Raw genomic sequence first — 24,083 nt, 5'->3', positions numbered from 1 at the left:
GCCTTCATCAGAAGATGGTGTTCTGTTCATACTTCATTTACAAATGTAATCAAAATGTAATGAACGTATGTAAATCATTCATTAACTAAATACACAAGCTACAGATGCCTCAAAAGACGAGTTGTTGACAAATCCATCCATAAACACTAAAAATTTCCCATAATATCCTTACAACCATCTTATAGTGTGTTATAAAGCATTTGTAATTGTTTATAAACTGCCTATAAATGCTTAATATGGGGGGTGAAAAGCAGACATGACAGCGAGAAAAGATATGATCAGGGTGGATGAGGGATATTTGTTTGCTGCTACAGAAACCACCCTCTCCTTCTGATTGCAGCTACTTAGCACAGGCAGAGATCAAACAGCTGCGTGGACAGCACACAGATAAAACATGGAGCATAGAGATAAGTCACACTGGAGGTTTTAATTCCTCTTCAATTTGCATCCTCAGTGACAGAGAGGATTGAGTCTAAGAACGGGGTCATCCCTTTCCTTTCTCTTCATCACACTTAACCAGTTTTCAGCCAAAACCACTCACATTTTACATAACCTGAAATATTGTTTTTTTCCAACGAGAAGAAGACTTAACTTCGGGGTGTAAATGCTAAGCTGTCAATTTGTGGTGCACACATTTTTCAACCCTCGTCCATCTCCTCATTTAATGCTGATGCTTTCCAGTCTCCTATCTGTAATAATTCAACACAAAATCTGCTTAGGTAGGAGGAGGCTGAGACCTCAGCCAGGCTCCAAAATCGTCCTGGCCAGCCAAACTAGCAAACACTTGGGAAAGAGCAAAGTGTGTTTTGTCTCATCAGCAGTTCTGAGTGACTGTGTGATTTTTTTTCACTGAAGATCCCACTGCTTGTTCAATGCATAATAATATGTGTTTGAAATGTCCAATCTGAACCTGTTTGAGTGAGTATAAAATGTAAAGACTTATCTATTTTTTTCACCAAACCCTATTCTAACTGTGGTGAAGCTCAAACGCTGATGCCAACTTATATCATTTTTTTCTGTGATAGGCTAATGTTCATCATACTTAAACATGATATAGGTACATGATTTTGATCCCAGACAGACCCTTGTTCTGATGGTTTGCCTTGAACCTACCTGTGATATTTGTACAAATACACTCCTTTTTCTGATTTGAGAAGTGGAATCTGAAAATGTAAATCAAGACACATTGTACACAGTTTTTGTGGAGAGAATTGGGATTAGGAGAAGTAGTGTTTCATTACTTGGGAAATGTGGAAACTGCTGTCATCGCAACCATTTGAGGACACTTGCAGTAACAGATATAAGCAAAAAGTTACACTTCATATTGTTGATAAATATCTCATAATATATAATGTAGCAAGATGCAAAGCAGGAAAAAAATCTAATTTTTTTGCATTTATTTCTAATTCTATGAGTCTACACCCATGCTAGTGGTTTTGCAAGGCTGTACTTGATGTGCTGCTTTGAGCTAAATGCTAACGCAAGCATGCTAACATGCTCAAAATGACAAGGCTAAGATGCTGATGTTTAGCAGGTAATATTTACAATGTAAACCATCTTACTTTAGCAAGAAGGCATGCTACCATTTGCTAATCAAGTTATTACAATTCACCCTGGGGGGACATTAATGTCTGTATAACATTTCATGGCAAGCCATGCAATATTCGTTGAGGTGTTGCCAAGTCATCCAGTAGTTAAGATATTTTAGTCAGGATGAAGGCGATGGACCAACTGAATAATATTGAAATCCTCGGAGCCAGAAATGATCTATTTATTAGTTTCTAAATAATAGAATTCTGACTAAGTTAGATATATGTGGCTATAAATACACATTCAATTATGGATTTTGCCCTCCTGCCAGATGCTTATTAACCTAGACAATGTGTTTTTAAAAACCTCTGTCAACACTGATTTGACCAGTCGAATTTCATCTGCTTTTTTCCACTTCCAAGATCTGGGCAGTTGCAGCCAAGCTCAAAACAGCCCACTCTCTGCTGCTTAGAGAGAACACTTAGCCTATTGACACAGACTCAGCAAAGTGCTTCAGGCATTTGCAGTACACACACTTTCGAAATGGTTTACCAACACTTCCTTCAGCATCCGATTATCTAAAAATACCCAGATGGCACAGGCCTACTACTTGTTACCAGGTTTATTTAGACTGTCAAAAAAATGTGAAAATACAAATGTAGTGTCAAGAAGAAACCTACCAGCGACACAGATGATGTTCATTTGGTTCAAATAGTGCTGTTTGAATGTCGTGTTAAATTTGTATGCTTGCGGCTGTTTGGTGTTTTTCAGTCTTTTTCTCAGGCTTTAAATCCTACCAATGTATTAGAATCCCTAAGCAATAAGGCCTTTCAGGGGAAGGCACTCTGCTGCTTTTCAGTACAGACCTGAACCACTGAGTGCTCGTTGACTAGCTTAGCAGTCAAAGAGCACTTCCATAAAGCTCTACATTTATTCACTTTGATCATGAGTAGCAGCTTATTAAGGTGTGTCTTCTGCATCTTGAATAGATGTGCGTGTTCAAACTGCAGTGACATCTGATCCATGATGGTCTACGAAGAGGAAACCAACCTGTTTATTTCTTTACAAACAGCCTGACAAATCAAGAAAAATAACAAGACCTCAAATTGTAAATGTATTTTTTTTTTTGTTTTATGTCAGAGGTTATTTCAGAGTATTCAAGTGTGAATTATTAACTCAGCTATCTAGACTTCCACTAGCATCTCATTACATTGCTTTATTTGGCTCCTAAATTGTGTGAATGTTCTAAACTGACAGAATCTGAGCAGACGGGTGGAAATGGTGGTTTTCATATTTTTACTGCAATATGTTCAGGAATAAAATGAAAATGTCAGATCTATGACACATGGTTTAACATGTATAACCATTTCTGTGAGAGGATAAGGCTGGCAATATTCAGTTTTTGTTATCATCAACAAATCCCATGAAAACATCAAAACCAACAGTGTTAGTCAGCCTTTCACTACTGTCTGACTTCCATACCTCGTCTGTGACACTTGGCCCAAAACCATGTAAATCTTTAAAAACGGGTCATAAATATACAGATATAATTAAATAATTAAAAGGTGTAGGTTTTAGCAAATATTACTTACATAGGAGGAAATTTGTCAGGCACTACTTTCAGCTGTGGATAGATACACAATTGGTGCCCAGCCGCTTAGTATACTAGCGGTACGTGTCAACCAGTGCAACAGTGTGAATTGATGTTTTTAATTTTTTTTTTTTTTTTAATAAACAGACATCTTTAGCACAGAGTTATTCTTTAAAAAAAAATATATACTGAATATTCAACTGTTTTAAAAAACAAAAATCATTTCAGAAAACAGAAAAATAGATGTTTATTTTTCACGAATGACAATGTGCTGCATACAAATATTAAAATTTACAAAACTAAAAAACATGATTAAAACCACATGGACATTCTATCGTAACCAGTGAGGAAAGTTGCATAATTTTACTGTTTTTCTTTCTTAAATAAAATTAAAAAAGCGGTTATTTCAGGACAGATGGTCTCCACGTTAGGCTGACAGTCTCAGGCGAGAGTCAGAGATCAATCAATGAGCCTGCAGTCGAGAGAATTCTTCATGAGGATACCCCACCACCTACTCCTCACGCTGCCTGCTGCCTGCACTGCTGTACAAAGTACTTCAAGCCACTGCAGAGGTGATGTGATATTGCTACACAGAACGCCCACAGTGAGGGCCGACAGCACAGGCTTGTTGATGTCTAACAAAGTACAAAACAGAACGGCCATACAGTGAAAAGCCCTCTGTTCGGTTAAGGGGAACAAAGGGATCTGCAGTAGTTTTCTTGTTCGTTACCTGAGTTGTGCATCTGTCCATGTCAGTGCATCTCAGTCAGCAGAACTATGATCTGAGCTCTCCTCACCGGCTGCTCTCCAATTTTTCCTCCTCTTCTTTTCTGAGTTTGGCCCCGAGTCTGAGTCTTTGTGGGAGTCCTGTTTACTCTTTTTGCGACTGTGAGTCTGTCTTTCCCTTCCTCCGTCATCACTGTCCCCTGAGCTGCTGTCATCATCTCTCCTTCTGGCTTTTGCACTTTTCTTGTCCTTACGTCGACTTTTAGTCCTTTTTCTCCTCTGTTTGTCTTTGGTAACGCTGCTGTCGTCACTACTATCGTCACTGCTTGAACACTTCGTTTTTTTTCGCTTTACTTCCCCGTTTTTCTTCTTCTTTTTCTTTTTCTTCTTTCGAGAGGATTTTTTTGAGTGTTTTGACAAGCTTGCTTCTGTATCCGACTTTGACCTTTTCATTTTATGGCGCAAAAGCTTCTTTGTAGCTCTATTTTTTTCACAAAAAAAAACAAAACAAATTGAACAGAATAAATACAGGCTAGACAAAGCCTTGGTAGGATTTAAGACATCAAATAATGACTTAAAGGAGCAATCCACCAATTTCACACATCAGATCATTTTATTTTTCATCAGGAGCAGTACTCACCCTATGAAAAGTTGTAGAAGTCTGAAAAAAATGAATCCTTCATGGTGTCATCAGGGTTATCTCAGCTTTGGCTTGGAGCTCATTTTTTAACAGAAACATAATAGCATGAAGTTTAAAAGACGTGGCATTTGCTAGACAGTATCTAATGCCACATGTCACACAGGGTCGATAGTAGAGATGCAAATTCCCATGTTATTGACTGGAAGTGTTCACATCATCACCACATATTAAACTTGCGTTGAATTACACGCAGTCCATATTTGTTTTGTTAGATGCGAACATTATTTACAAGTCAGAAGCTCATAACTACAATTAATCTGATGTGACATGAACACAACATAGCAAAATGCTCTCGAGCTGCATTGTGGGAAGTGAAGGATCCGGATTTTATGGAGCTTGGCCCACACTGGAGATGGTTTTACAATTCCAATTTCATGAAAGTACAGTGCTAAACCACTGGATTGCCCCTTTAAGATCAGAGTTGCATATGTAGCTCAGTTAAAATCTGTTGCTCAGATAAGCAGCGCTGCATTTTTGCTTACCTATCACTTTCAAACTCCTCAGGATACAGCTCCTTAAAGCCACTATGTCCCCACCTGTGTTGGGAGCACATAAAATAAAGATTTGTCAGTTTTTATTGTTATTTGCTTTCAAATGTTCGCCATTTCCAGTCATTTTCCATGAAAGCAAAAACACTTGTATTTAAAAGAAGATTATACCATAAACTGTACCTGTCAGGATCTTTGGCCTCAAATTCATACAGTTTGCGAGACCAGTATCGAGCCTCTCGGTCGTCGTGTTCAGAGACTCGCTCTCTGCCTCGACTTAGGTCTCTAGCTTCATATGGTACTCGATCACAGTGCATACGCCCCCTGGAACACAACCACTATTAATATATCAGCAAGCCAACATACAGTAACAGTTCTCTGAAGTGAGAGCTACATTATGAAATATAGTTCCAATTGAGCTTTGGTGTCTCTTGTGTCCAGGTGGCTCAAATTAAACAGGGACATCCACTGTTCCTACCTCGCACACTCTGTATCTGAAAAATGTTTGTTGTGGGACGTTTCCCAGCCTCGCATTTTCCACATCTCCATCTCCTCCTGGATCTGCAGTGGGTCAACATCAGTGAGTACATTAAAAACTGCTGATACACACACACACACCAACTGCCTAATTTGAATTTGCCAAAAGCAAAATTATAATGGATTCAAATATTTCCAGAGGTTTTATACATTCCTCAACACTTGTGGGTAAAGAAAAATCCTGCAAATCAATTTGTGTACATGCTCAAGGCTGCCAAATATCAGTATTACTTACAATTATAGTTTAACTCAGTGATATTTGCAAGGTAACCAGATCATTTTACCAGAAAAAAACCCAAAACCTTGATCCATGCGCAGGTTGTTGCTTATTTAAAGGATCAAACTTCCCTTGAGCCCTCATTTTCAAGAACATTGTCAAAACCATATCATGAGAGAAATTAAACCATCCTGGCATCACATGAACATGAAAAGTTACTTTTTTTCTCAAACATGCAACTTATTAGAGCTGAAACAATTAATTTATTTAAATAGATGGGCAGAACATTGACAGCTATTTTGATAATTATTTAAATGATATTTTAAACATTATAATACATAAGCATTACCGATTCCAAGGTTTATACAATATGCTGATTTGCTGCATTTCTTTTTTTATATTATAGTACACCAAATAACTTTCAGAGTGTTGATTGCACCATAGAGTTTAAGAAATTTTGATGGGCATTTTACACAATTTTCTGACATTATGTGGAACAGAGAATAAATCAACAGTGTTGTCTTGTTTCCCACCATAGCCAAACTCAGTTGCCAGTTTATATGGTTATTTAGTCTACCCTCACATACCCAAATACAACAAACAAAATCACCACAAACAACATCCTAAAAAATGACCATACACTTGAATCATCACCTTTCTTAATCAGTTTTAATAAAAACTGACCATTATGACTTTCACGGGGTCAGGTCAGCTACTAGCTACTTGTATCTAATAAACCGACAACTGAGTGTGTTTCTCACTTGTTACACGAACATGTGAACTCAAACGCACCTTGTTGTGGGCATCTGTGTGGCGGATTACATTCCTCAACAAGGTTTTCCCCAACGGCTGCTTTGACATGGCGACACCTGACATGAGAGTCGTGTAAGTAATCGACAAACAAAACAGATTGTTGGTTAATAAACGTTAAAATAAGGCAGAAATAACAGCTTAACTTCCAAATACGTGATAGCTGTTAAACGAAGTCTCGCCTGTTAGCCTAGCTTGCTAGCTAACAGTGTTGGACAATCAGATAAACAGATAAAATTGAAGTAATAGGCCTATGAATTAACCTGTTTAAAGTCCGCTACGGACAACAGACCACTACTACTACTTGTACACTTTCACCATCATTTCGTCAATGTGTACAAACAGTACCTTTCCAAAACGAGTAGCATTCAAGAGGAACAAAACGTAGCTCAGTCTCTGCTGGTACTTCCGCTTTTTTTCGTACGTAACGGTAACGTACAGTGTACGTCACTGAACGTTGGAAAGACCTGTGCTGTTCCAAGGGTTCACCAGCAATATTCAACAGCAATATCATTAATATAAAATAATCACTAAAATGGTTGATATTTGTCTTAAATCTTGACTTTAGCAGTAAATAGGCTTTTTTTTTTTTTTTTTTACAGTAGCCGACTAATAAAATCCATAGCTAATTATCAACCTTTTATACACGGAATAAATGGCTCACATTGCTTAGCAAGCTAAAAAGATCCAGATATTTTTGTGTAACTCGCAGACAAAATCAGGGCAGACAAATACAACAGCCTGCTAAAAAGAACAAGAGAAGAGAAATGAGGACTTAGGGTGTAAGACATGGTGCTGGTTTCCACTTGATGTTTACATACCCAATTATTTTGCAAAAAAAGTTAGCCCTAACAACTGGATAAGCTAAAGCCTGTGAATTTGTAGTGGAGTTTTATTGCTTACAGGGGCACACACAAAGAGTTGCGGAAGAAGTTAATGAGATTCTTTAAAAAGTATACAACAATATAAAATACTCCCATACAATTAAAACTGAAAATGTTACTTAAGTAAAAGATCAAAGTAGCCATTTCAGCATAATGTAACTATAAAATATTATTGGGTTAAAGTTATTGATGCATGAATGTGTGTATCAGTTTAATTTTGTAATAGGTAAATATGGGGATAATTTTAATTAGTGATGCAATTAGTGGTAAATCAAAAAAAAACAAAAAACAAAACAACAACGAACTATCTTGATAATCAGTTAATCATTTCAGTCATTCTACAAGCAAAAGTACCAGAGATTTTCTAATTCCACATTTTCAAATGTGGAATGTGGAACATTTGGAAGTTGCCGCTTCTGGGACTTTTGTCACTGATTGTTTTTTTTTTCAACACTTACATATAACATTTTATAGACTAAATTATGAAAATGTATTCAGCTGATTAATCAACAATGAAAATAATCATTAGTTGCAGCTGTCATTTGAATTACTTTATACGTTGCCTAAAAGTCATATCCTATAATAATACTTGGATATTTATTTGTTGGTTAATATTTTTTATTATTAATCTTGACCTGCAAAGTAACTAAAGCTATATCAAATACGTTTAGAGTAGTAAAAAGTAGTATAGTACAAAGTACTATACAATGAAACTACTCAGGTATAAGTATGTCAAAATTGTAGCTAGGTAACTGGGTGTTACATTTATATCTTGTAGCAGAGCTATCCACAAATACAACAAGAATCACTTTTTTGGTTCAGCATTATAAGAATGTGCAAGGCTGACAGTTTCACTTAGTGTGAGGACAGGTAGGCTATAACAATAGGTCTCAACAGCGCCAATGAGACCAGAATGTCTAATGTCCAATGTCTAAATGTGTCATTTACACAAGATATACAGATCAGCCATTTTGAGTTCTGTTGAAGTGTGATGATAGATCTAGGTTATCTATTAACTGTTAATCTGTTAACTTAAAATAAAAAATAAATACAACTGAATAAAAATACCAATGGAAATAATATGAGTTCACAAAAAGTATTCTATCATATCCCCCTGCTTCCAGTCTTACTTTGTGCTTAGGCTTTGACCTGTCTTGACTTATACCCACATATAAATATGCTACATCACTTCAGGCAACCAATATACTACAATGCAAAGTCCTCAGAGTGTTACACACAATGATATATTTGGCCCTAGCTTTAAGAGTAGCCATCCAAAAGACTGTGGAAACAATGTAAAATACATATGCATTTTATCAACATAGCCTATGTGCAAAATGTTCAAAGATATGTCATTTTGTAAAACTAATTAGGCTTCAGCCTATTTCAAATAACCTGGTAAGCCAATATTTTAAAGGCATAACATGATGAAGAGTATGGTGTTTAATTTAGTGGTAGCCTAATTAGTGGTTTTAATAAGTAGTCTACTTTGATACATGTATGAAGCTGTTCCGTGTTATCACTGAGTGAGAAGACGATTGTGTGTTCCCAGCTACCCTGTGGGAATCAAAGTTTCATCTTGTTCCTGTATGAACTAATTTTACAGAGCTACCTACATATTTGTATGTAAAGTGGGTAGAGTGAGTTCAATCTTGAAGTAGGATTGTCCAATACATCCATCTATCTTGAGCCTTGATAACACCCTTACCACAATGGGCTTTTTTTTTTTTTAACTCAGAAGCTAGACCTTGTTAGGTTTTTTTTTTTTTATCTCTCCTTATCCACGCTTCCTTTTTTGTCAAGATACTCAGACCTGTCAAGTCCAAGTACAAAGCACTGTGAACAATATTTGACACAAAAAATAGCTGTCTGATAAAAAGCAGAAAATGTCTCCTTATACGGAAAAAAATTCTCTTTATTTTCTCAAAAAATGTTTTTACTTTGATTACATTTTGCTGATTATACCTCTGTTCTTTTTATGGGTTTGAATGCAGGCATTTGACTTGTAATAGAGTGTTTTTATACTGTTATATTATTACTTTTAGTTAGGTAAAGGATACAAATAGCTCTTCCAGCACTGAAGATTTGTGTTTTGCCTGTTGTTTGTTCGTAAGCATGATTATATATAACAACATTTGTTGACAGGTTTCAGTGAAACTTGGCAGGAATGTTTTGGTGTGTATCAAAGTAGATCTGAGATTTCTAAAGATAGGGCATGATTGAATATTTTTGTTATTCATATGAAGATTAAACTTTTCCAAACATTTTCTGTTAAGCAAATAGCAAATTTAGGAGGATGTGCCTTGACATAAGAATGAGCTCTGAGGGCTTGATAATTTTCAGATAATATCCGAGCCAAATAGTTTTTTTGATGCATGAATTTTTTTGGGCAACAGCTGATTTATAACGACAGACTGACTTTCAATTAACTTTCTCACAATACGCTGTTATCACCCAAACAATAAACGTAAACAGCCACTGACTTCCTTTTACAAATTGTATTTGACAACAAAAATGGGATGAGATTCCCAGGGACAAAGTCTTATCATTCTGTGGTGCTTCATACATATCTGCTTGAAGGTCAGTGAAATACAAAAGATTGGTACCTCTTGTTTCATAGCAGGCACAATAATAATTTACAATCAGAATCCATGGTGACCATGCAAACAATATGTTCTGTTTGAGCAGCTCATTTGATTTACAAATTGGCTGACTGCATGCTGTCCCTGTGGCAAACCGGCTTCCTTCCCACCTCCTGGCTCCCCAGTGGTGGAATGACTTTCCCACCACACTTTGAACAACAAAGTCACTCCTTATATATCATCCATGCAGCCATTGAATATTCTCTGTTAAAGAAACACCTTGTTTCCCCCAATTCCCTCAGTCATATCTTGGTCTGCCAAGTCTTCATTGTCTGCCTGTTACCTGAGTTTGTCCTTGTCTTTTTAATACTGGAGCAAAAACATTGAAAGTAATGCTGAAAAGAATAGAAATGAGAAGTTACTGAATGTCAAACTGATATCAACGCTTCACCAGCAGCTCACTTTGTCCCATATTCATGCACTACTTATTCTCTGCAAATATTACATGGACTGAGTGCTGCATGGTCCCACTTTGAGTTTATCTATTTAATCCTTGCCCAACAATATCAGAGACTGTAGGTGGATACAGCAGCCACTTTGATTTTCTTGCCTCGACGGACACTTTTGTTTTCACAGGAAAAGCATAGCCAAATTTTCCTGTGTTTTCCAGTTGGCAGTTTTGCAAATTTCAACCAAATATTTGACAAAAACAGCTGACGCACAGTGAATTTATGCATCTGAGGATTACAAAAGACAGTGAATCCTAGACACAGTGTGAATAATTACAAACCTAAGGGAACATATTCCTTCAGAATAGTTTTTAACTATGCTCGTTCTTTTGTCTATTAAATAAAAGTAAAAACAGTTTGATTAGTTTAATACCAGTTGCCGTAATATGATGAGAATCATTAATTTGAGTGACAATGATTATGCATAAATACTGATCAACATAAAAGGAATAATTCAACATTTTGGGAAACTTAATTGCTTTCTTGGCGAGAGTTAGATGAGAAGATCAGTATCAGGAAATCCTCATGTCTGTACATGAAATATGAAGCTACAGGCATCAGTCTGTTAGCTTAGCCTGGGAAACAGCTAGCCTGGCTCTGTCCAGAGGTAATAAAATACACCGACCAGTAACACATCTGTAGCTCACCAATTAACATGTGTTAACATGCTGCAATAATGTTGAGATACTATGGAGTATAAAACAGGATTTGAAATTCACTCTTAACAAATTCCTATGATTTTTAATTGTATTCTAGATAGCTGGTTTCATTCTGGTGTCCAAAAAAAAGAAAAGAAAATCAGCACATCTCAGTCATGTCATAGGAAATCAATCTAATCTAGACACACATGCATGTTTGAAATACAGTGGTGGAAAGTAATTTGAATTTACTAGTTACTTTGCAGATGCAGATCATTAATTCAAAATAAGATCATCAAGTAATTATTATTTATTATTAAAGTTTAAACTACCCAAAACTATAATGAATAGTAAAATTAGCCCTGCCTTGCAAAATGTGATGCTTAATCATTAATTTAGCAATAATTTTAATCTAATAACATAATATAAGTATTCTTAGATGGGCCATTCCGCATAGCCAACACAATAAGGTATATTGATGACATAAATCTAGGACTGCTTTAGCCGGCATTTTCATGGCTCTGTGTTAACACGCTACAGTAAAATAGTTCATTGGAGCATATGCTGATGATGCTCATACAGAATTTAAGACAGTGTCATTTTGTTCTGGGCAGGATTGCAAGCTGCCACGTTGAGACCTATTTGACATTCTTGCTGATGACACCAGCAACATTTTCTAACAGCTTAATGACAGTGTGCTCAGTCAAAGCGCTTCTCAAAGGAGTACTTAACACATGTCGTAGAAAACCTTTTGTTCTTGCTGCCTGCTGCTCAAATTATAATGTTGACACTTTTTACATTTGAGGTTTCATCTGGCTCTGATGTTTTGGTGTATTTTCTAAATAAGTCTTTTTAAGGATTCCTGTCACAATTGCATTAAAAACACTGTTTACTACATATGCTACACAACCATGACTGCTGTGAAAAGAGCTGTAATTGTAGGCTGATGTGTGTGCGTCCTATAGATACCAATTTCCATTTGTTTATTCTCAAAGAACTCTATACTGACTGTGTAAATATATCATTAACCTCTCATTTCAGCTTGTGTGGTTGTTGTTTTGCAAGCTTGTGATTTTTTTTCAACAAACAAAAGAGTTCATCATATAGATTTTCATGTCTCTTTTTCCATCCATGTGCTGGCTCTCATTTTAGCTGCAGTGACATACAGTACAGAAAAAGCACAGGGAAAGGAGAGAGAAGGAGAAGGAGAGAATCTCCCTCCTCCTCCTCATGAAAGGAGAGAGCAGTGGGGAAAGGAGGGAGGAGGAATGAGGGAGAGGGGGGAGGGTAAACACACCCAGACAGAGCCATGTCTGACATCCTCGCTCACTGAAAGAAGGGAAGACTGATACAAAGCCAGTGCGACCGAGCAGAAGCGAAAGAGGGAAGGAGGCAGGGAGGGAGGGCGGAGGCAATAAATGCAAACAGACCGGCAGAGAAAAAAGGGTGAAAAAGATGCACAAGGGCTGCATCAGTTCTTGTCCGCAAGGAACAAAAAACATTGTGTTCGTGAATGGGAGCTGGTGAGCTCAACCACAAGGCGAGTGCAATGAGAAACCAGGCAGACTTCAGTCGCTGGTGTTGCTGAGCCCCAATCCTTTCTCCCTCTGTCTCTCTCTTTCTGCCTCTGCCAGCTAGGACTGAGCCTTGGTATGATTTAGGGGAAGGGTTCAGGGCTTGTGTTTGGGATTTGGAGCTTTATGTTTTTAGGAATATGCTGCTGGAGAGGATTTGAATGTGCTGTTATGTCTGATTGAACACAGTGTGCGACGTGGAGACTCCTCTGGTTGCTGCTTTCAGGGCTGCTCCCCTCCCTGCTGCCTCTGGCTGTGTTTGGGCTATGGTCCTAACTGAGAAGCAGGGCATCACCCAGATGCGGCGCTCCGACTGTCTGGGAGGTTAAGCCTGTGAACACCAGCATGGGAGCAAAACAGATGAAATGGTAAGTGCTGTTTATTATTATTATTATTTCTCTACGTGAAGACAGACTGCTCTTTTTGTCTACGATACATGAGTGTATCAGTGGAGGGAGATATACAATACACGAGGCCTAAATTCATGAGAGTATACATCGTCTTAATCATCTTGATCAGCGTCTGTGTGTTTCAGTCTTGGTGTTAGAAACATATGCCACCATAACAACTGACTGATACCCAAACTGTGCAGGTTATTGTTCTGTGTTTACAGTGCAGTAGGTGTGGGTGTGTCCCTGTATTTGTCTGTGTGAGCTGAGCTGCTATTGCCTAGCAACCACAGTCCAACTTCCATTACTGGCTCTTCCATTTCATGATTCAGAGGATGGAACAGCAAATAAAGGGTGTTTTTTTCTACATTTTTGTTTGATAAAACTGGCTTTTGGATTGTGAACATATTCTAAAAAGCCACCATCTTTTCCAAGATTTTGTGTTTACCACAACAAACACTATATAGAAACTGAACTTCTAAATCAAAGTCTTCCATCCTTATCAAAAGTTAAAGTACTCATACTTCAGAAAAAAATCCCCAGGATTGATTGATTTATTATTATTGATAACTTTATTAGATTATCAATACTGATGCATCAGTGTATGAACAGAATATTTCTGCTGTAGCTGGTTGAGGTGAAAGTGAATTTAACTACTTAAATACAATAAAAACAATATAAATCTGAAGAGTTGGAGATGATTAATGGGACAGGAAAGAAGAAAAATCTAAGTTATGCCACACAACTATTTTAAAGAATTTTTAAAATGATTCATTGCATCATTTTACCTCTTTGGGTGTCAAACTGTTTTAAGTGAAACCATCTGAGAAGTGTAAAGGGGGGATCTTTCTTTGGTAGAACTGCTAGACATCTGAAATGTCCCAACTAGACACTGCTGTTTTCTAAGGGGCCACAAGCCAAAAAGGTTGTGGAGGACTGGTTCAGTGTTCTAGCAATAAATTGTATTTATTAAGATTATCATATGTTTATTATGTGAAATCTACGAGTAAAAGAGTAACTACAGTTGTCAGATAAATGTAGTGGAGTCAGAAGTGCAATATTTCCCTCTGAAATATAGTGAAGCATAAATGTAAAGTAACATATGATGGAAACACTCAAAGGTACCTCAAAGTTGCACTGGAGTACAGTAGCTACTGGAGTAAATGTATGTAGTAACTTTCCACCAGTGCTGATCAAATGATGTTAATCTGTTGCACTGAAGCTCATCTCTTGCAAATCCCAGTGCTTAATCTCTGGCTTAGCCCATATGTTCCAAATCTGTCTGTATGTATGTGTTCCTTTGGTGCCACAGATCAGAAGCTAGCATCTAAAATACATTTGTTAGAGTTTATTGAACTGCAGTCTGAAACAATGATAGAGGGTATCTTGATAATGTCATCATCTGCAACGACAAGATTAGTAGGAGGCAGCTTCTTTGATCCCCTTGTGAAAAACACTTAAGGATAATCACAGCAGCATCTGATAAGACGCTCAGTTCATTTTTTTTACGTGACCTGTTGCAATTACTCTTTCGGAGGAGTTGGGATGACATAACTACCAGAGGTTACTCAGTGTGCTGATTGTAGCCTGACAACTGTCACATGACTTTACTCTCCTGAATTAAAAAGTTCACACTATGACAAATTGTATATACTTTTTTTGGACATGTTAGCAGCAGGACAAAAATTTCGGTATGTCAGTTGGTCCATCACCTGTGTCCAGTCTGAAATATCTCAACACTTTTTGGATAATTTGCCATGAAATTTGGTGCACATATCCATGATGCCCAGACTATCAATCCTAATGACTTTGGTCATCCCCTGACTTTACCTCTAGCGCCACCATGAGGTGGACATTTATGCTTTTTTTGTGACAACTATATGACGGATTAGCATGTAATTTCATTGACACATCCATGTCCCCCTCAGGCTTAATTGTAATGACTTTGGTGACCCTCTGACTCTTCATCTAGCACCATCATCAGGTCAGTATTTTAGTTCAAACAGTGGTTTGGTTTATGACCAAATACCAACAAAAGATTCCAATCAGCATCACTTGTAATTGAGAATAAACCCCTTGAAATACATAATTTCCTTTATAAATAACAGTAATGATAGTACAATAAAATAATCCAGGTGACACAAAACAATTAGCATACAAACATCAACAAAAACACACACACACACACACAGGCTCTCCTACACTCCCAAAGCACACACACTACATCTCAGTTACAAAACTAACATGGAATAAAATAAGTTATCCCTGCCAACAAAGCCATGAAAGGTAGTAATAGATCTGAGTGAGTTCGACAAATTGTTCCAGTGTGATGGTGCTTTAAATTGAAAAGCATGTCTTCCAATTTCCTTAGAAATTAATGGCACAATAAATAAAAGGGTGTTGACTATGTATCTAAATGGAACTAAAAGCAGTTTAAAGTATAAAGGATAGTTGAAGCAAATGGATTTGAAAATAAAAAGCAACCAATGAAAATGTCCACCAGAGTTTAGTGGTAACCAGTTAAGTGGAACAATGATGTGTAAGATAACGTCACCTCAAGACAAATCTACAAATGTTGTAAACTACATTTAAAGGGTGGGGATGTGTTCCAGAAGTGTTCTGTTATATGATATAATCAATAATAGGAAATAAAAGCTGTGAAATAACAAATTTTCTAACCTGGGCATCAAAACAATGAATTGACCAATTTAGTATTCTGACATTGGGATTTAGGGCAGCACAGTGGTGTAGGGGTTAGCACTGTTGTGCCCTTGTCCAATGAATAGCCAACTGAGTGTTTAGTGTTAATACGCAAGCATTAGCATGCTAACTTGCTAAATGAAGATGGTGAACATTATAGTTCCATGTCAGCATTGTTATTTTAAGTATTTAACATGTTGACATCAGCATTTATCTCACAGGCTCTCACCTGTATTGTTGCAGACTCTTAGTCCTAAAACAGACCTTAAGTGCACATTATGATGAATAAGTCACAGAAATATTATGCACAATTATTCCATGCAGAGGCAGTGTGAACTCAAAAGTGACAGATAATACAAGTGTTACTGTTTGCTGTCTGTTGTGATATTAGCTTGTGCTGAGTAATGCTATTAGATAAGCAGAAAATCTCATCGACTACAATCCAGATCTTACTGCATATGTATGGGAAGAACATGTTTGACCGTGCAAATGCAATCCTTCAGGACATTCACTGGTTTCTCAACACAGTGTTATCCCACGGTTAAGTCAACTGTTATATATTTTTTCTTCTTAGTCTTTAGCCTCGGGAACAGGGTGATGAATTGTGGTGCTTTTCTATCCCTTTGCTAGCACAGAGTTTAGATCTGTTTCCACAGACGCAGGCTTGTTTTCCCACAGACACAGAGGGAAAAAGACGAAATCCCCTGTTAAAGGACCATGCATAATGCCATAGGTCACAGGTCACAGTAGCTGTATCTTATTTCTACAAACACAGCATAGTGAAGATGACAGTTGGCCTGAACCTCAAGCCACTAGCATTGCTCTCAAAAAACACAAAACATATATTCATAAGCTGCAAGAAAACCAGTCTTTAAGAAAAAACTATGCAAGCATTATGTTTTGAAATTGTGGCCAAAGGGGGAGCAAACTATGTAAAGAATTTCCTGTGGGAAAATGACAGGGAGAATTCTTGTTCTGGCTGTGTATTCTCTGAACAGGTTTCAGTCCTGTTCTGTGATGTGTTTTCATTCATTTTATTATTTGTTTAATAAGCTGTGATTCACTGTATTCCTATGGGCATTGCATGTTTAAAATCAGATTAAAAAAATTTAGCCCAGATGGGATTAATTCACATTTTTGTCCTCCTTGGGGAGTTATTAAATTGTATATCTCCATTTTATGTAGCTAGGTTTATTTATTGCCATTCATTTGGCAGGAGATGCAAACGTTCACTCCTGCCTGTGCCCACCATCTGTTTCAGTCTCAGCTCAGCCAGCCCTGCTCACTCCCCCAAAGAGGAGTATGTTATCACCCAGGCCACTGACACCCCTAAAGAGGAAACCATCCATGATCAGTCTGAGGACCAGGGGGAACTTCAGGATGACAAATCTGAGCTGACAGAGAAAAAATCTGTCACAGGTTGGTTGGCTGCACATCAGCACTTGTTGAGCAAAATACGATGCAGTGAATCCAAACATAAACTCCCTTGCCTCACCCCCCCCCCCCATGTTCATCTCTTCCTTTCAGAGGAGGTGTCTTTCTGTGGATTGTGTCCCTCCCTCGGGCATGATGGGCAGGAGGAGGAGAAGTCCTGGGAGGAGCAGCTGGACGCCCACCAGGAGCAGCTGGAGAAAGAGATGCAGGAGGCCAGGAGGATGGTGTTCCGCCTACAGGTAAGTTCCTGATGACAGCACACATGAAAAACAAACTGCACCGCTGCTATGAACATATTGACAGAAGGCACAAAGACCACAGATGCATCAGAGGAAGTCCACAGCTCAAATTTAGCAAACAGTGAAATTTAAGCCAGGTTCCAGATTATGATCGCCTGCCCACGTCTGCAGTGTTTCTTCATGGATTCAAATAGACTATACTAAAAATGATTTTTATAGCAATAAAATAATAAGAATGATAGATATAAAGAATAAAAAAAAACTGGCTATTCTCTCTGAGTATCAGGCTAACAAGATTCATCATTAACACCTGATGCTCTCTATCCTCTATTTCTATGTTGAAATATTTAGCTAACAAAGGACATTTGGCATTCCTGTCAAGTCACCAATTTGAGATAAATAAAGGTGAATAATGAAGGCACTTAGATAAACTCACCTGCCCTCTCTTTGTCTTTGTTTTGACTTTCTTCAAAATACCATCTCCTATCTATCTTTTCTCAACAAATCAATATACAGGTTGTCCGCTATTGACAAGTTTATGCAAAATTATCTCTGTGACATTTAATGATTAAGTTGCTACTCAGGTGCCTCTATTGCAATGGAAATGTTTTTATTTGCAGAGTCCAATATTTCAAATGTTTGTAAAATATGAAAACAATCACTGAATATATTATAATATTTTGTATTTTATGTACACAGGGTCCATACAGTATATATCTGAATGTAAATAATTGGTAAAATGCAGTTTTTTTTTTTTTTTTTGTCCATTATCTCTTTTGTTTCAGTCCCATGCTTATATTTCCAGCACATTCTTCCATGTTATCATCTTTATGGTGAAATAAATCATGTGCAGATGATAGTAAAGCAGGCAATATACAGAGATCAATACATAACAAATAAGAAGAATACATCAGGACATCCCAAATAATAATAATAATCCCACATCATATGAGGAAAAAGTGTTGAAATTATGTGAAATTATAAAGATAAGGAGGTACTGCAGTCATCACATAAAGTTCATGCACAAACTTAAAATGTAGTAGTTGCTGACTCCAAATGTGTGAAGAGAACGTGCTGTTTTTTCCATATTCTTCTCCAGTTTATTGATATAGATCAAGAAAGATCTTTATCACATGTCTGTACAATATCCAAAGATGGAGTATTTTTAACAAGTCGACATACTGTAGTCAACACGCTGTAGAGAACCTAAAATAGATGTGTGAAGTGACTTTTACAGAAATAGACCTGTCAACTTCCCACATAATACTGTCATGTTCACACTGAGTGCAATCACTTTGCTAAGCTGTACAGCCCTGTCTATATTTTTATCTTTATGGGATCCAATTTAGTTAAAGACACTTATACATTGAGTTTGTAGCCTGGTTCCAGGAATCTGAATCACCACCCACATCTCAGATTTGTTCAGTGATTCAAATGAATGAAACAAAAATTGCTTTTAGACATTTTAGACCTTTCTCTATTCCACACTGACCTTCAGGGATTTACATGGACTCACATCACTGCTGATGTAAGAAATCAAATTCTGGGCAAATGCAATACAGCAAAGAAGATATTGCTATGCCAAGATAATACTAAGAATACTAACAGGTAATACAAATGAGCAAATAAGCACCCTCTTGTAAAATGTGTAACTTAAAACTGTTCATTATTAATTTAATAGACTTGGAAGGATCATTTTGGTAACAGGGGAGAGTTTTTGTTTTATGCTTTAACCTCCTAAGACCCGAGCTCTATTCTTTGCTATTTAGGCTGATTGGGACCTGAGAAAAATTATGTCCACATATGAGGACATTAGTTTTAAATTTCGATTACTGAGTGGCAGTATAATATCCTCATATGTGGTCACCAGGCCCTTGTTGAGAAAAAGTTAGTATTGTGGTCTAGAGAACCCAAAATGTGAGGTCCACATATGTGACGCCAGGTCCTAGGAGGTTAAATATGTGTGTATGTGTGCGTGGTGATGTGTATATACGGGTTGATGTAGGTGAGCAGAGGAAGTCTCTGTATACCTCTACGAGCTTTTCAATTTGCTTTAATTTGATTCAGTTCACTGAATTCATTGGCTTGATTAGCTGAAATGGAAAACTTGTTGAGCAGCCAAGTATGAAAATACAGAATTTCAGTATTTACAAATACAAAATACAGAAATATATCAGGCTTCTTGTTTTGTCCTCAGGCTCTACTGCTCCATGGCTCCCTCCCTGAAGAGGACCAGGATGGATCTGTGAGCTTCGGAGATAACCGGGCTAACACTGAACAGCAGCTGGTACAGTGCCCTCTCTCTGCTAACTCAAGAAAACAACACTTGCTCGCCTCTCTCTGTGAAGTGTCAGTGTCAGCCCCTCTGTTGTGATGAGGTTTGCAGCCATCACTCCTCTCAAGAGTGGATACCGTAGAGCACGAATGAATCGCTCTAAACTGCTAGCCCGCTGTCACACAGGCCCACTGCCTCCTCATACAATCTGACATTTTTCCATTCTCTAATTACGCTGCTCATGCCCTCTCTCCCTTTGAAGGTTCTAATCCGCAGTCGTCTGGACCAAAGCATGGAGGAAGCCCTTGATCTCAAGGTACAGGACGTAAATGTAATTAGGTTTGGTATAGAAGAGCTGCCTTACGAGCAAAGAGTCCCTTTCTCTAATGTCTCTCTGTTCACTTGTGTGGCTTTTAGAGGGAACTCCTGAGACACAAACAAGAGGCACGTCACATTCAGGCCATCAAGGTAAACCGCTTACTCTAATTTTGTCCTTTATGTGTGAATCAAAATGGATTATAGGATATAATTCAATCTATTTCACTCGTGTACCCTCCCAAATTGAGGATTCTACAGGCTCTGTCGTACACAACATATATTTTTCATTTCTTTATAAAGATAATAAAGCTTAGAGGTGGGCGTATGCTGTCGATAGGTGGATGTATCTGTAGTCACATCTTCTGTGCACGTTTCTTTGATCTCCCTCTCTTTCTCATTAGGATGCTCTGCAGCAGCGCTTGGCGGTGCAGGAGGATAATGTGCTGCAGCTAAAGCAGGAACTACTGAGATGCAACATGGCCAAAGATCAGCTGGAAGGGGAAAATGTGAGACAAGTGATGATTTCCATTTGACACAATAAAATATTTGCACTGCTTGACCCGCGGGGGCAGGTTTATGTGAGAATGATATAGCCCTCATATATCAAACTGATGTTTCTGTTTGCAGGCAGAGCTCAAACACAAGTTGAGTGAACGGAACAAATTACTCAGTGAATATGAGGTATTGTCTTTTTTTATTTACATTTCAGTGCGTTCCTGAGATACACACATGCATATGAAAACTTATGTCATCCATCTTTCTTGTTATAATAGCAGCAACTTGGGAGGAAGGACAGGATACTGCAGCAACAGCAACAAAAACTGGATGAAGCTCAGCATAAGGCACATGAGGTCAGCCTTGCACGGGTATGGAGCATGACGTGTTTCAAGTATTTCCACAATATATGGTTGGAGGTAAAAGATATATATAATTATATAATATATCATCTTTATTTATAGAGCGCTTCTCCTTGGTAGTAATACTGTACTTTTTTTTTGGTCTGTGTTTGACTCAATCTTCAGACAAATTAGAGGTTGTTTGAAGGCTCTCGGTCTCCTGGTTCTATCTGTTCTAAGCATTTCAGGATCCCCATATAACTGCAACAGCTGTTTTGGATTTTGTAGCAGGTTAGCACACAGAACAGAAAACTCACTCCTCAACTTTTCAGCTGTTTGTGAGGGAGGATACCCAAGCTTCCGTCCAATAAACATATTGTCATGGAGGAAAAACTCCAGAAACCTGAGTAGTTTTGTGTGGGATTGCTTGATTGATTGAGACCAGGGTTATGACTGTAATCAAAAGGGTTGAAGAACAGTAACCTTTTTATTTTGGGTACATCATATTGTGTTTTGTGTTCTCGCTCACTTTACTTACATATAGTGTTGTGTGTTTGACAGTCATTCAGGAGTGAAAGTGGTGGTTACAGCAACTCAGTGGCTTCGACATCTCCTCCAGCATTTCAACACAATGCACCGGTACATGCCCTTTTTTATTTTTATTTCAGCTCTTTTGTAATACTATAATTTTCAGTTTACCAAGTTCAACTTGATGTCTTATTGCATGAAAGCTGATTTCCACCAGAAAGACAGAAATATAGCAGAAAAGTTATCACTGTAGTCCCTGTAAGTAAAAATGAGATAGTAAGTAAGCATAATGTTGACTTGATCATAATGATGAAATATTATACTGAAATTATGAGATATTAGGTCAAAATTATGACATAATAAGTCATAATTATGAGGCTTAGAGTCATAATTATGAAGAACAAAGTCAGAATTACAAGAGGTTCAAATGATGAAACTTAAGCAGATTTATGAGATAATAAGCCCAAACGTTTGCCTACAAAGTCAAAGTATTAAACTGAAATAAGTCATAAATCAAATTTAGTATTATAATTTTGAATTAGTGAGTAAAAAATCTGACTTAGTATCTCATGATGTTCACCTACCAGCTTTTTTTTCTAGACAATAAATAGAAAATCAAAACTACATTTATAGAGCGTGTATGACTATTAAGAGTTTGTGACAGGGTGAAGAGCTGCAGCTGGTTAGGGAGGCACTGCGTAGTTTGAGAGACAGTTTTTCTGGCCACGATCCCCAACATCACACCCTGGACACTCTGGAGCAGGGTGTGTCCAGCCTCATGGACCGATTACACTCAGCGGATACCCAGCGCAGACAAGACAGAGGGGTACGCACTCTCTCTCTCTCTCTCTCTCACACACACACACACACACCATTTCAAAGTACATCTAAAAAGTAGCAACACATCTGTCATCTGATGAATGATGAGTCAACAACAAATGGCAACTGACAGTTTACCATGAGTAATTGGTTCTTCCTCCAGGAGGAATTTAAATCACCAGGACGCAGAGCCAACTCAACAGACCGTGACTCCTGGCCGCCGAGCTCAAGTGAGACAAACAAAATCCTTGTTTTGTTTAGGATTTGTCATCCTCTGCAACATCTCATCTCTGGCTGTGTCATTCAGTTACATTGCTATGTGCAGAGAGAGCATTATTTGGCTGTGGTTGTGAAAAACAATGTTTGCTGTTTTTGTAATTATTTCCAGAAATGGCACACTCACACAGCAGCCCGGGACTGGACACCGCTGTATCCACTAAAGTGCTCTACTTCACTGATCGCTCGCTCACTCCGTTTCTGATTAACATCCCAAAAAGGTGAAAATAAACACACTTTATGCTGCTCTAGGTTTATATTATTGTTTTATTGTTTGTTCCCTCACTGGAGTGTGCATGAAATTGCTGTTTGGGCTGGAGCTGGGTTCTTGCATGACCAAATCTATATATAGATGCTTCTGTGGCTGTGATAGTTAAATGTTTATATTAGAAAAGCTTAATGCCTCTGGGGGTGTGTGCTTACAGGCTGGGCGAAGTGACACTACGTGACTTCAAGGCCGCTGTAGACAGACAAGGCAGTTTCAGATACCACTTCAAGGCCCTTGACCCGGAGTTTGGCACAGTGAAAGAGGAGGTAGGCGTGGGACTTAAATTATAGCTTCTACTTCTTTTCACATCAGCTTCAGCAGGCAAATGTAAAATGCCAGTTAAAGAGAAAGATATGCTAATAATAGCCGTGCCTGCTCTATACTTCAAAACACTATGGGCTGACTGACTTCCATCCCAGAGAATATGATAACACTGAATAATCATTTTCAGTTTCTATGCAGACCTTTTGGCTGTACATTATAGATGCGAGTCTGTCTTGGATATGTAAATGTTGGTATTGGCTGTTCAGGTATTCCAGGACGGAGCAGTCGTGCCTGGCTGGGAGGGGAAGATTGTAGCGTGGGTGGAGGAGGACCACGGAGAGAGGAGGTAGAGGCCAAAAACCAGAGATCACCACTACAAACCTCAGTTGTTCCCACTGGACCAGGATTTCACAGAAAAAAATACTTGTGATGCCATAAAAACGAATAGTTATAATACAATTAACTGGGACCAATGGATCTAACACCGTTTCAGTATAAAACCATGTTTTAAAAGTGAATGTTTCATATGAAGAATTTGACTTGAATTTGACATTTGGGTACCACTTTTTTTTTTTTTTTTTGAAGGAATGCATACTAGACATTGTTTTGCAGCTCATAGTTTAATATGTGGGGCTACCAATTGATGGTCAGTAATGTTAACCTGAAACTCTGAATTATAAAGAAAGTTAATGTGACTTACAATAAATAATATGTGATAAGCTGTGCTCTAAAAAGCTGCAATCAGTGCATAGTATGCAACTCTTTCAATAAAAGTGTTGACTGGCATTTTTCACACGTTCCAGATTGCCAAATACTGATGTTGTTGTTCTGCATCAATTCTGATGTTTTAATAAACATGAATTATTGCATGGATCATTTTGTTGTCAATTATTCCCACAGCATCAGGTAATGACACCGTACACCAGCTCCTAGCCATTATACACTTCTCCT

General features: G+C 37.9%; 2 protein-coding genes across 4 annotated transcripts; one reads left to right on the top strand and one right to left on the bottom strand.

Annotated features, from left to right (window-relative positions):
* Positions 1–3,236: 3,236 nt before the first annotated feature.
* Positions 3,237–7,033, bottom strand: nkapd1 (NKAP domain containing 1). The gene is made up of 6 exons (XM_056373510.1): positions 6,948–7,033; positions 6,582–6,658; positions 5,514–5,596; positions 5,219–5,359; positions 5,030–5,083; positions 3,237–4,328 (listed from the first exon to the last, which is right to left on the bottom strand). The coding sequence occupies exons 2-6, from the start codon at positions 6,648–6,650 to the stop codon at positions 3,884–3,886; spliced, it is 792 nt and encodes a 263-aa protein (XP_056229485.1). The 5' UTR covers positions 6,651–6,658; positions 6,948–7,033; the 3' UTR covers positions 3,237–3,883.
* Positions 6,586–24,005, top strand: dixdc1a (DIX domain containing 1a). 3 transcript variants are annotated; one of them, XM_056373507.1, is made up of 16 exons: positions 6,586–6,674; positions 12,976–13,154; positions 17,137–17,294; positions 17,403–17,548; positions 19,746–19,835; positions 20,086–20,139; positions 20,241–20,291; positions 20,543–20,647; positions 20,769–20,822; positions 20,915–21,007; positions 21,539–21,616; positions 22,170–22,331; positions 22,488–22,554; positions 22,713–22,821; positions 23,026–23,134; positions 23,399–24,005. In XM_056373507.1, the coding sequence occupies exons 2-16, from the start codon at positions 13,132–13,134 to the stop codon at positions 23,480–23,482; spliced, it is 1,383 nt and encodes a 460-aa protein (XP_056229482.1). In that variant the 5' UTR covers positions 6,586–6,674; positions 12,976–13,131; the 3' UTR covers positions 23,483–24,005. The 3 variants fall into 3 exon arrangements, with proteins under 3 accessions (XP_056229482.1, XP_056229483.1, XP_056229480.1); XM_056373508.1 differs by lacking the exon at positions 6,586–6,674 and adding an exon at positions 12,512–12,862 and having other exon boundaries at positions 20,915–20,992; XM_056373505.1 differs by lacking the exon at positions 6,586–6,674 and adding an exon at positions 12,513–12,862.
* Positions 24,006–24,083: the final 78 nt, after the last annotated feature.

Source organism: Seriola aureovittata, chromosome 4, assembly GCF_021018895.1.
Source record: "Seriola aureovittata isolate HTS-2021-v1 ecotype China chromosome 4, ASM2101889v1, whole genome shotgun sequence".
Classification (NCBI taxonomy): Eukaryota; Metazoa; Chordata; class Actinopteri; order Carangiformes; family Carangidae; genus Seriola; species Seriola aureovittata.
The sequence above is the reverse complement of the archived record's forward strand: the minus strand, read 5'-3'. Positions and strand labels throughout refer to the sequence as shown.

What these genes read in the sequence shown, in the direction of transcription:
- nkapd1 (XM_056373510.1), bottom strand. Translation starts at nt 6,650, where the DNA reads ATGTCAAAGCAGCCGTTGGGGAAAACCTTGTTGAGGAATGTAATCCGC. An exon ending in ACACAGATGCCCACAACAAG is followed by an intron (nt 5,597 to 6,581) that starts GTGCGTTTGAGT and finishes GACCCACTGCAG; the next exon opens with ATCCAGGAGGAGATGGAGAT. An exon ending in GAGGAGTTTGAAAGTGATAG is followed by an intron (nt 4,329 to 5,029) that starts GTAAGCAAAAAT and finishes TGAAAAAAATAG; the next exon opens with AGCTACAAAGAAGCTTTTGC.
- dixdc1a (XM_056373507.1), top strand. Translation starts at nt 13,132, where the DNA reads ATGGGAGCAAAACAGATGAAATG. An exon ending in AGCGCAGACAAGACAGAGGG is followed by an intron (nt 22,332 to 22,487) that starts GTACGCACTCTC and finishes TTCTTCCTCCAG; the next exon opens with GAGGAATTTAAATCACCAGG. An exon ending in CTCCTGGCCGCCGAGCTCAA is followed by an intron (nt 22,555 to 22,712) that starts GTGAGACAAACA and finishes AATTATTTCCAG; the next exon opens with AAATGGCACACTCACACAGC.